This window comes from Castanea sativa, chromosome 6 (assembly GCF_040712315.1).
Source record: "Castanea sativa cultivar Marrone di Chiusa Pesio chromosome 6, ASM4071231v1".
NCBI classification, from domain to species: Eukaryota; Viridiplantae; Streptophyta; class Magnoliopsida; order Fagales; family Fagaceae; genus Castanea; species Castanea sativa.
The window spans coordinates 16,232,008-16,244,793 of record NC_134018.1 but is presented as its reverse complement, the minus strand read 5'-3'; the positions used below and the strand labels follow the sequence as shown (position 1 = coordinate 16,244,793).

The following is a 12,786-nucleotide window of genomic DNA, read 5'->3' as shown; positions in this document are numbered from 1 at the left end:
GTCACAGTTGCAGTAGTCCCCCAATAAATTCGCTGTCTCGTTCTTCTCTTCTCATCTCTATCAATTCTATCTTTCTTATTTCATCAAATATAAATATAAAAAACGTAATCAATGTATATAAGACAAAAGAAGCACACTACAATACCAACTTTTAGATGCAACATCTTTTTAAAGTGCTAAACCTCACTTGAACCACCGGCCCTTCTATACAGATGGGTGAATATGTGTAACGGAGAAGAAGTGCAGTTCATCAAATTCGCTTTGTGTGATTTTCGTTGGAGAGAAGGACATTGAGGGACGATAGGGGTTGGGGAAGAAATCTAGGAGGACATAGCTTACTCGAGGCAGATATATGCTTTGGGATTTTTTTTTTTTTTTAAAGATTCAGGTGATAGGTTTGAAGTTGGAAGGGTCCTTTCTTTCTTTCCTTGGGATTTTTAAAAAAAAATAACCATAAAGACCAAACAATTTTGTTAGTTCGCAACATTTTCAAACTATTTAGGAAACTAACAATTCGAGTCTTTTAGACTCGATTTCACTGTAACAAATTGAGTCCCAAAGATTCTATTTCCATGAGGTCCGTAGCTGAGGTGGAGTGGAAAAATCCACGTGGAACTCGACTCTCTAAGACTTGAGTTCCCTTACACCATCTTCCTCCTTCGTTCTTTTTCTCTTTTTTTTTTCTTCATCTACTGTCCCAAGATAGTTCTTCTCTAGACAGTTCTTCCTTCTTCTTCTTCTCCTTCCTCAAACATCCAAACCCTTTTCTCAAAATCCTAAACCCAAAAATCACGATCTTGAAATCGGAGCAAAAACCCAAACCCAAAATTCATGATCTTAGCACCGAAGCGCCATGGGTTTGACGATCTCGGCACCGGAGTGGCTTGGGTTTGTTGATCTTGGCACCAAAGGTTCGTTTTCTGTGTTTTCTAGTTTGGTTTGTCTCTTGATTCAGTTTCTGTTTTTTTTCTGGGTTGGTTCTCCGATGGAATATTTTTCGTTGATGCATTTTATGGTTTCTAATTGTTGCATTTTCTGGTTTCTGGTTGTTCTGGGTTTTTGCGTTGGTGATTTCTATTTTTTGGTTTCTGGTTGCTGCATTTTCTGGTTTCTGGCAGTTTTGAGTTTCTGCGTCGGTGATTTCTGCTATTCTGGGTTTTTTGCGTTGGGTGTTCTGGGTTCTTCTGGAGGGAACTTGAGTCTTAGAGACTCGAGTTCAACGTGAATTTTTTTGCTCCACCTCAGCTACGCACCTCATGGAAATCGTGTCTCTGGGACTCGATTTGCTACAGTGAAATTGAGTCTAAGAGACTCGAATTGTTAGTTTCTTAAATAGTTTGGAAACGTTGCTAACTAACAAAATTATTTGGTTTTTATAGTTATTTTAAAAAAAAAAATCCCTTTCCTTGGTGGTGTTTGGTTGTGCAGAAAAGACTGATAATTAGGAGAGGGACAAGTTGAGATAAAGGTCAATCCACGATAGTAAGAAATCAAACCCACTCTCAAAAGGTGTTGTTGGTTTCTCTCCCTATCTTACACTCTGATCTAGCACCTAGAAGGCACCACCACAACACCAAACCCATGGTTGATCTACCATGATCCAAACCCACGGCTGGATTTTTCTACACCTCACACTTCAGTTGTTGGCTTATCTCTATCTCACTCTCTTTTTGTTGATAACGTAGTTGGTTGTTTTGAGATGTTGGTCTTTTTGTAAAATTTGGTTCAAAATTTTGAGTTGTGGAATTGTTGATATTGTTATAGATTAAAAATAATTTCATTGAGCCATTTGATTGGTGTGTTGTTCCTTCACTTTGTTCTCATTGAAGTTCATGAGCAATGAAAAACAGCTTTTTGATTCTTGTTATATTTGTTTTTGCCTAAAAATGTGTTTTTCTTACGTCAAATAGAGAGGTGGGTTACGGAAGGCTAACAGAGCTAATCTCAAGTGAGTAAAGTGTTAAGTTTTAAATCATGGGTAGGCAAAGTAAAAATGGGCCTAGCCACAGGTGGGTTTACTGTAATTTTCCATTTTTAATACTTATATTTATTTCATCAAAAACTAAGAACTTAAAATTTTCTAGGTGTAAAGAAAAATTGGGGAAATTACACTTTACCCTTTAAATTATGACTCATTTTACACTTCCCTAAAATATGAGCATGCATATCTTACCTATGAGAATGCATTTTTTTTTTTTTTGAGAGAGTTTCAACCTATGGCATCCGCTTTTGATGTTAACTCTTTATCATCAGACCAAGACACCAATCAGTTTTTGGTGTAGGCGGGGATTGAACCTCAGATCTCTTATACAACCATCAGATACTTTACCGGTTGAGAAGATAGTGGAAGCAATAGTGGCTAAATGAAATGCTTCAACTAAGAAGGGGGGAATAACGGTTTACATTTGAAAGGTCAAATTCAATCCCACACAAAGAATAACAAGAGAAAAGAATAATGTGATTGAGAAGAGAATTTGAGTTTGTATACATGTCAATGGGTTATGCTTTGAGAGATTTATGTGTCACCATTGTATGTATCCACCAATTTGGAGGTTCCAACTTATATAATATATAGAACTTTTATAATACATAATATAATAGATGGATAGATAAATAAATGGGCAATCTAATCCAACCTAGCCCATATACATTCAAATAAGATGTCTTTAATATATTCTCTTATTGAATATATGGAAATTTTGTCAATTACATGGTATTGTGAAAACTTCTTGATACAGTTGATTAATTGATGATTATGGATGTTCAATAGGCATTCTTAACGAAATTACAAACAAAACAAGTTTTGGAATTTTCATGCTTGTACTTTGTGCATTAAGCATCCTTTCCTTTGAAATAAAACTAACCACCTACTTGTCTTACCACAAATATAATTTCAACATTCTTTTTTGTCAACTTTATCCTTTGAATTTATGTTACTTATATTTTTCTTTTTTGTGGTTTCAACTTTGAGATTATAATCTCAAAGTTGGTGCAAGAGCTAAAATTATGGAATTTTTCAATAAGTGTTTTTTATTTTAGATTTTGTTGTATTTATTGTACAATAATTTTATTTGGGATACTTAAGGTCCGTTTGGTAATGTTGTTTGTATTTTTTAAAAATACGTGTAGATAAAAAATAAAAAAATAAAAAAAGATGTAATATTTTTTAAAAACTAAAAATTGTTGCTTAAAATGCCATACCAAACGGCCCCTTAATTTCTAAATTTTAAACCATTGTATATTTGATTTTAAGTTTAGTTTGATACAGGCATTTTTGGCCCAAAACTATTGTCATATGAATGTGAGTGACCACAACCTTGGAAGTGCCCTCATTTCAATTTAAAATTTTATTTTATTATTTATTTTCTAAAAAAACGTTAATTAAAAAAAAAAAAAACGGTAACACCCTCCCCGTAAAATCAAAAAAGAAGAGAAAGCTCACCCCCAAAATCCCACCCTAACCCGACTGAGAGAGCTATATTCGGCCACTCCCTAAACCCAGAAAGAAATCGTTTTCGGCGGCTCCAAAGAGGTTTTTTTCGGCGTCTCCGGCCCCTACTCGGCCTGCTCCGGGCAATTCTCGGTTGGGTAAGTTCCCAAATCTTTGGATATGTCAGTTTCAGTGTTCTTTTGGGTATTAGCTTAGTTTTGGAAACCAATTCCCTTGAGATTGTGAACCAAAAAAATGACAGAACCCTGTATTTAGTTTAACCAAAATTATTGATCTATTTGTTCATCGTAGTAGCTTATCATATTTTTCTTGATTGAATGTTCAATATTTTTATGTGTGTAGTTACATTCACTCTACAGCATTTAGGGTGCCGTATCCGTGTCATACCGGTGTCATATAGGCGTTTTATGTTATAATTTTTCAGAAATTACTCGTGTCACTGTGTCGTACCGGTATCTGTGCTCGTACTTGTGTCCTTGTCCGTGTCCGTGCTACCTAGTTTATAAGTTGATTGTCAAATGCACTATGTTAGCTTTCAATATTTGTTAAGAGAGTTTATTTAGATGCTCTATTATACTAGTGATCACAAATTCAAGTAGGTTCGAAAAACTTTATTGTCTCTGCACCTTGTGGGCAAGATCATGTTTGTTGCATTTTATTTTTAATTAAATTTATGGGTACAGTATTGCTAATGGTTAAACCACTTATAAATTAAATAATATTCGTAATTTTATTAATGCTAGAGCCTTGGGCCAGACTATCATTTAGTTGAGACTGGCTTGCAGTAGGAGCTGAAGCTAGATGAATGAGTCACTGGAGTATTTTTATTGCAAAATCAATTTAGGGTGCAGATTGAATCGTTCACTGTATCAAGTTGAATAAGATTAGACATGCACAATTTACCTAAATATATTCATTCGCTGAGCATGGAATATATTCAATAAAAAGCATCATTTGTATGGATCTTCTTCCTGTTTTTCTGACTCCTAAATTCTTTCTTTTAACTTTTACACTTGCCCCATTACATATCATTAGTTGGATTGTCATGTTAATCTGAATCTTATTATTTTTTAAATGAAAGGAAATAAGATAAGGTTTTTCAGATTATAATTCTCTGACAATGAGATTTCGTCAAGTGTACTCTCATTTATAATATTTGGGAAGACAAAGACTGCCAGAATTGTTACTGGCCACTAGAATCCCTAAGTGAGTGGAAAACACGGTGAGAGTAAAATGGGTAGAGCTTTGTGGGTCTTTTGGCCTTTTAAGGATGGAGGTTGATGAAGGGAGAACATGTATCTAGCCAAAGAACATGTATCTCGCAGAGCCGGAGTGGTTGCCGAGTGGAGTTTGAGACATTGGCAGTGGAATATGAGAGAGAGATGGAGAGTTTTTGAGATTTTTTTTTTTTTTTGATAAGAAGAGTTTTTGAGATTTGATTTGAGGGAGAAAGATGGAAAGTTTCTGAAATTTGATTTCAGAATGAAAGAGAAGGAGGAGGTGGGCTATTGAAATTTTCTTGGGTAAAATGGTATTTTGGAAATATGAGATGTGTCCCATTTTAATTGGTTGGTCTCACCAAATGTTGTGCTGATGTGGAGAGAGTGTCTCTTAAGATACTTTCTTGCTGAGTTGTGAGACAACATTTGATTTACTGCATATGTGCTTCAGTCTAAATGACAGCTGCTGATATGTTGTCTCCTTTTCAGATTCAGAGACTTGTTGACACTGAATTTAGAAATCATTGGGCAAGAGCTTATATAAGGTAACCTTTTCTTTATGCCATTTTGATAATTCAGTTAGATTGTTATTAGCCTAAACTACATTTTGCATCTCAAGATTTTTACATTTCTGATTTTGTCTACTAAATTTTTATTTTTATTTATATATAGAAATTTAGAGGGCTAATCCTTCAAAAACTTTATTGAGGTATTTTTTTTCCTCGTTTGTAGTTGTTAGTGAGCATTCCACAAATAATTTTCTTTAACAAGAAAGATGCATTTTTGGATGTTTATTTAGTCATTGTTGATATATGAGTTACAAACCCCCCCCCAAAGTGGTTATCTGATTCAATTATCAAAAAAAAAAAAAAAAAAGGTGATTATCTGATTCACTTTTGGTCTATGTTATTGGATGGCAATTAATCTTCATACTATGTAAACTTTGAAATTGAATTGCATATGACATTGTAGTACATTTATCTTTACATACTAATACCTTTTTCATTACCTAAGCATGTGCCTTGCATGTGCCATCAATACTAGTAGAGAGAAGCAGAGATCAATTGTAAACCAAAATTTTCCCCCTAAAAAAAAAAACTAGGCTTTTGCTGTTTCCAAATCAAATGATTTTCTTATCTCCCAAAGAAAAAGCAAAATCATATTATTTCCTCCATTCCCAAAGTGGGTATCGGCGTTGCTTCGTCCCTCAGACTCAGTGTCTGCAGCTTCAGCTTCATCCATCCCCGACGAACAACAACAACAATCTTGTTCCTATTTCGCAAATTGGGATTATGATTTGATCATATGAGGTTTTATTTTGGGGGATAGGTCTCAACGGTAATCAACAACAACCATCAGCATAAATTAAATGTTTACCAATGATCGGAGACAAGAAGAGCGAACTGGAAAATATGGAAGTCCGAGGCTGCAATACCTTCAAGTACACTTCCTTTTATTTTAAGAATTCACTTTCTTATGCTGTCTTTTTATACCAGTTCTGTTACATATGGTTTACTAAAGTTATCTGAATTTGATGATTCTTAAACTATTCTCCCCATTTTGTTGTAGGAATTGGTGAGTCAGTTTCAGAACTCTACTGATGAAGGTATTATACATCATAATCATATTCTAGATTACTGCTCCATTTGTTTGTGATGACTTCTTGCAACCTTGGAAAACAGTTTGTGCTGTTTGGTTTGTGTTCGGATGTGCTTTTCTGATTTGCTTATTTGTTGAAACTAGGGAAAAAAAAAAGTTTTCTCTTTTTGGTGTGGGGTGCGTCAAAATAAGCTCAAAAAGCTATTTCTTTTTACTTGTTGAACGCACTTTGCACTTGAGTGGGGGGAGTCAGTGGACCATTTTCTTCTTCAATGTTGCATAGTGTATGAATTATGAACAATGGTGTGGATTTTGTTTGGTCTTATTTGGGTTATGCCATAGGGTCCTTGATTTGTTAGCAGGGCAAGGTACCTTTGGTAGACACGGAAATATAGCTTTTTGGAGGGCTGTGTCACATTGCATTATGTGGTTTCTTAGGCGGGAACAGAATGCGAGGTGCTTTGAGGGATGTGAACGGTCTATTGTTGAGATTTAGTCCCCCTTTTTCCGTACTTTACTGGACTGGAGTGTTGCTTTTAAACCTTTTCCCTCTCCTAATTTTCTAGATATGCTTGAGCATTGTAATTTGAAAGATTGATTGTACTCTTCTCTGAGTACACCCCTTATGTACACAGGTGTTTCCTTTTTTATCAATAAAATTTTCGTTACTTATCAAACGAGAAAAAGTATATACAATTTTCAAGATACTGCCTATGATGATTGACTGCTACCTTCTAAAGCCTAGTTCTACATGCAAATAACCGGTCTAGTAAATGGGCTTTATGGATTCCATAGACCTTATGTGACCAGAGCTACTGATGTAATATTTACTGCTGAGTTAAGTTGATGACTGTTGATTGTTTATATCCTTTATCACCAACTTGAATTGAATGGTTATTGCAATAATGAGTTCTAATGCTCTACTCTTGTCTCTCACAATATGAGGATTTCTCCATGTTGGTTCTAACTAAATTTTCTATTTCATGGAGTATTTTGTTTTAACCGTTGAACAATTACTACTATGGCAAGTTTCGTGCTACTCATTATTGTACAAACTTTTGCCTCAACTGACTTGTGCTTATGAGTATACCAAACTTGCTGAGCAATTTTTAGCAATGGTCTTTGGCAAATGGCATCTCTTGCCTCAATAAGAGAGGATGGAAATTGAAGTCATGTGCTGAGCAATTTTTAGCAATGGTCTTTGGCAAATGGCATCTCTTGCCTCAATAAGAGAGGATGGAAAGTGAAGTCATGTGTTCAATCCTGCATAGGTGCTTGAATTATTTTGTTTATCAAAAAAAATTCTGAACAATTATGTTTCGCTTTTCTAGTTATTGGTCTTTTTCTTCAGTCATTGTATTCATAGCTTACCTAATAGGTTGGAAGCCATGTTACAAGAGCCTATTTCTCTTGAGAACACATACTGTAAGAAATTCTCAGTGTAGTTTTGAAGCAACTCAGAGCACAAGCAAGTGATTCAAAGTTTATGCTAAAACTAAGTCCTTTCCTTAATTTTTAGCAATATTTTAAAAATAATTATTGTCTGATTTTGTCAGTTTCAGGCACAGGCTGTACTTAGCTAAAGATTTTTTTCAAATGACAATTAATTCATTCATGGGCATATCCTCAACTCTGAAACTTGTAATTAACCATTTTTTATATTATTTACAGAAACAAAAGAGAAAGTTGCAGCTAATTTGGCAAACTTTGCATATGACCCGTACAATTATAAATTCCTGCGCCAGGTACAGAAGCTTTTCTTATTTTTGGAGTTTTGAATTATACAGATACAAAGGAACTAGAATACTTTCATTGCCATTTTCACTTCATAAAAATTTACTTACAATTCTTAAACAGCTCAATGTTTTGGAACTTTTCCTTGACTGCATGACAGAACCTAATGAAAGGCTTGTGGAATTTGGGGTCGGAGGGATCTGCAATTCTTGCGTTGGTAAGTATAGCAATTTAACCCTCTTTGCAGAACCTAAGAAATCCTAAAAATACTTTGTTTCTATTACAAGATATAATTATGGCTAGGCACCGGCATGTGCGTTACAGAGTTTTTTTTTTTCCTGCAGATTTAGCGAATGCTGCAATTGTCACTAAGAGCGGTGGGATTCCTCTTACAATTCAATGTTTATCAAGCCCAGTTAGAAACACTGTAAGTACCAAGACTTGTAAAGTCATCGATGTTTTTCACACCTTTGATTCAACTATTTCGATTCTTGGTCATCAAACTTCTTAACACTAGCATCAGAGTGAAGGAAGAATATACTACAATTAACCATCATTCACAAATTTTATATTCTTTTTCTTTCAAAAAGAAGTGACAGTATTATTTCTGTATTTTACTTATTTATGCCTAACATATGCATTCTGATTATCTTTTAGGATGTCTTTCAATTTGCAGCCAATTAATGAAGTGTGTTTTCTTTTTCTTTAATCCTTAAAAACTGATTATCTTTTAGGATGTCTTTCAATTTGCAGCCACTTAATGAAGTGTATTTTCTTTTTCTTTAATCCTTAAAAAAACAGTAATTATAAGACATTTTTGTATTTCCATAGTATAATGTTAACAATACCAGGGAATTGTTACAGTTGGTAAACTTTTAGCAAAACTTGTCATGATTGTTGGAAGTTAAAAACTAGCAAGTCAAAGGGATGTGTCCAATGTCTGTAGTTGGAATTCTTATATGTTTTTCATATAGTAAAATGGCTTGAGATCTTGTGACCCCAAAGATGTCCTTGTATGTTTAGTAGTTTTCAGATTGTCCTAGAATTTTTGTCATTTCATTCCTGATATACTATTTTTATAGTGGCCTTGGGTTATAGCACTGCAGTCCTGTTTCTGTGGGACGTTGCTGTACTTGTTTAAAATTAAGTAACATCTCGAGAAGAACCGGTAATGATTTTGGAATGCTTTATCATGGTTATTTGTAACCTGCAATTTATGTATCAAAAGTATGTATTTATATGGTGGTTGATGTTTGTGGGCATTCTTGTATATAATTTACATTGAATTTTAGGTGAATTATGCACTTGGGGCTCTTTATTATCTCTGTAACGCATATATTTATATGGTGGTTGATGTTTGTGTGCATTATTGTATATAATTTACATTGAATTTTAGGTGAATTATGCACTTGGGGCTCTTTATTATCTCTGTAACGCATGTATTTATATGGTGGTTGATGTTTGTGTGCATTATTGTATATAATTTACATTGCATTTTAGGTGAATTATGCACTTGGGGCTCTTTATTATCTCTGTAACGCATCTAATAAGGAAGAGATTTTAAAGCCAGAAGTGGTTGATATCATCAAGAGGTATGCTGCAGCCGAAGCTGTAAGTGTCAGCTTCAGTAATCTGGCCAAGGCATTTTTGGACAAACATGTCAGAGCAAGTGAGGCCTAAAGCCTGTTTTCTCAAGGTGGCTCATTTACAATTTGTTCCCTTTCTTGGCTAGAAATTGTGTTGGTTCCTTGTTTGTTCTAATCATTACTCAAATCCTTGTATAGGAATTCTGTCGTATGGTCTTATGATGGAATTATGTAATATTTTGGGTTGCACCAATATGTAAGTCTGGCACAAAGGCTCAGGTTGTTATTGAACAGGGATAGCAGTGTTAAAAGGAGACGAGGAACAAGATCCCAGTATATTTATACTAAAGATATGTAAACATATATAGACAAATCCACCTATATGATTACCTAGCACATGGATTTGAGAGTGGCCACTTCATGCAAAGTATACCGAAGACTTCATCCAAGACATCCCCACATGGAACTAGCACTAGCTAATGACCCTAACATCACAATTATAACATGTAAAAATGAGCGAAATCAATTGAAATAAAAAAAAAAACACGAAAAAAAAGATGTTTATGTACAACGTTCTCACATGCTTTTACAAGATGAAGACAATGAATTACGTAGAGATTAGCATAGTCAATCACGGAATATATTGGGGAAAAGCTGTTTGAACTTAGAAGGCCAAAATCCTATCTGCATTTCCTAAAGCTGATATTGCTTTTATTATTCCAACCATAATGGCTACCTCGTGATATTTGAACATTACACGGTGCACTTGTGCGATAGAAGCAGCAGTTATTGATTGTTCATCAAGCGACGAAAATCTAAAGTTGTAAATTTCAAAGTCAAGAAAAAATCCCGGCTTTTCAATCTATTTTTGCGAAAGATGAGGTAGGGGATATTGATAATTTGATATATAGCTTTAAAGAAGATCAAGCATTTACTCTTTCAAAAAGACGAAGACAAATTTACAATGTTGCAGGAGACCTTAATACATTTCTATTACCTATATAAAAAGTGCAAATGAGCCTGTGAACAGTGTTTTTGTCAAGCACCTTGCTTGATCTTTGTTTATTGTTTATTTAATAATTGCAATAACCTTTCGTGGGGGAGATAGGTTCAAGAGTACGTATTTATGTACATATTGGGCTGGAGGCCCAATCTGAGAACGTTAACAGTTCGAGGATGGGTAAATATCTTACCAAGGGTCCGTGTTGGTATATAGAGAGATAAAGTCTGATTATGATCATCCGAGAAGGTGGTCCAAGGAGGAATATTTCATCGGCTTAGTTAAGTGGAGGTCGGAATATATTGTCTGTCATCTAGAGGCAACGTCCCATGAGACTTTGTTGATAAGGATATGCACCACAAAAATATAGGACAAAAGAAAACCATGAAATATCTAAAGGGAAAGCTGCTACCACTGCATTAAATGCCCTACAAATAATTCTCTGGCCACATTAATAAAAAAGTGATGCCTGAGTAGCATGGCTCAGCCTTACAGTTATTTCCAAAAGTTTTAGGAAGGTGTTGATAGGACAAGTATCCAAACGAATAAGCTGATCCATACGTGGAGGTTAGAGAGAGGAGAAAGAATGGTATAAAAAGCAGAGAAAACCCCCAGAATGAGGGGATCGGGGAGGAAGGAGAAAAAATACCGTAGACTAAAAAACAATATTTGTAATCTATATTTAAGTGAGATATACAGAAGAATTAGCCTCCTCGGATTGAACCCGAGGACGATTTTCCTTATATAAAATTGTTTCATCTTTACTTTTGGTCATCTTGGCCCATTGCAATTGATAGACAAACTCATTAGAACCTAGATTTCAAACTCATTCTCTACAAATTCATTGTATTGGGCTCTTTGGGACTATTCCCTTCCTGTTTTGGGCTTAGGTGCAAATTGCGACCTTACACCATTTTACCCTTAAAATACAAGTAGGCTGAATGCATTTGAGGGTTTGTTTTGTCTTTTGCATGACCCTGTGAACCGTGTTTTGTCCAACACCTTCTTACTCTTTTGTTTATTGTTTGTTTAATAATTCCAATAACCTTTTTACCCTTAAAATACAAGTAGGCTGAATGCATTTGAGGGTTTGTTTTGTCTTTTTCATGACCCTGTGAACCGTGTTTTGTCCAACACCTTCTTCCTCTTTTGTTTATTGTTTGTTTAATAATTCCAATAACCTTTTTACCCTTAATATACAAGTAGGCTGAATGCATTTGAGGGTTTGTTTTGTCTTTTGCCCCTATTTTATTTAATCTTATCTCTTTGTTAGCTTTTTCGGTCAGCCAACTACTTTGTTGATGGACACAAACACAGGACACGCGTTTGAAGAAGAAGAACGCTGGAGAGTACAGAGAGCAGCTATGAGTAAATCATAAAACAAACACGAGAGAAAAACAATTGTTGATGCCCACTTTGGCAAGGAGGCCCAATAACAGGAAGAAGCCCAACAATATGGGAGAAAGGAAGTTAGAAAATTGAGAAGAAACCCATTAAGTCTTAATGGCAAGGATAATGGACCATAGGCCTAAACAATAGCAAAAAGGCCTCAAAGATAGCAAGCAGGCCTAAAGGAGCCCAAAGAAAGAAATAGTAAACTCATGGGCATTATGAGAAATAGAAAGTAAGCAAAAATGAGTCAAGGAGACCCAAAGTAAAGAATTAAGTAAAGGGTTGGTGGAAAAGCTCATAAACCCAAAGGATATGGTAATTTGGGCTAGGGAAGTCTAAAAGACTTAGCAAAAGCCCATAGGAATGAAGAATTGGAATGGGCCGAGGATGCCCAAAAGAATGAAATGGGCCAAGGAAGCCCCAAAGCAATGAAACCGACCAAGGGAGCCCAAAATAGCATGAGTATTAGCCCAATGATGATGCTGGGCTACTGGAATTGAGCAAAAGGAAAGCATACAGTAGGTCCAAAAGGGGCCCAGCAAGCACGAGTCAAATAATAGCATGATAGAAATAATAGAATGGCACGGTAGAAGTGCTAATCGACTTGCAAAAAGAGTGAGGGATGGATTAGCAAAGGAAAAGCCCACAATCAAGCAAGCCCTACCTAGGAAAGAAGTAATACATAAAGAATGAGAGCTCAGAAACTCATTCACGCCACAAGAGGTTAAGAACGAACAACAAAATATGTAGACGAGCCTTCAGGTCATGGCAAATGCATGAACAACAGACAAACCATTGACGCAC

The 12,786-nt window shown here is 35.3% G+C and overlaps 1 protein-coding gene across 7 annotated transcripts; it reads left to right on the top strand.

Moving 5' to 3' along the window:
- Positions 1 to 3,276: 3,276 nt before the first annotated feature.
- On the top strand, positions 3,277 to 9,986 carry LOC142641606 (uncharacterized). 7 transcript variants are annotated; one of them, XM_075816062.1, is made up of 8 exons: positions 3,277 to 3,588; positions 5,161 to 5,216; positions 6,001 to 6,112; positions 6,241 to 6,277; positions 7,942 to 8,015; positions 8,128 to 8,221; positions 8,349 to 8,431; positions 9,505 to 9,986. In XM_075816062.1, exons 3-8 carry the CDS (start codon positions 6,041 to 6,043, stop codon positions 9,682 to 9,684), a joined length of 540 nt encoding a protein of 179 aa, XP_075672177.1. In that variant the 5' UTR covers positions 3,277 to 3,588; positions 5,161 to 5,216; positions 6,001 to 6,040; the 3' UTR covers positions 9,685 to 9,986. The 7 variants fall into 7 exon arrangements, with proteins under 7 accessions (XP_075672177.1, XP_075672181.1, XP_075672180.1 ...); XM_075816066.1 differs by having other exon boundaries at positions 3,382 to 3,588; positions 5,898 to 6,112; XM_075816065.1 differs by having other exon boundaries at positions 3,382 to 3,588; positions 5,855 to 6,112.
- The last annotated feature ends 2,800 nt before the right edge of the window (positions 9,987 to 12,786 follow it).

Coding starts and splice junctions, on each gene's coding strand:
- LOC142641606 (XM_075816062.1), top strand. CDS start 6,041: ATGTTTACCAATGATCGGAGACAAGAAGAGCGAACTGGAAAATATGGA. Junction 6,278..7,941: donor TCAGAACTCTACTGATGAAG/GTATTATACATC, acceptor TATTATTTACAG/AAACAAAAGAGAAAGTTGCA. Junction 8,222..8,348: donor GATCTGCAATTCTTGCGTTG/GTAAGTATAGCA, acceptor TTTTTCCTGCAG/ATTTAGCGAATGCTGCAATT.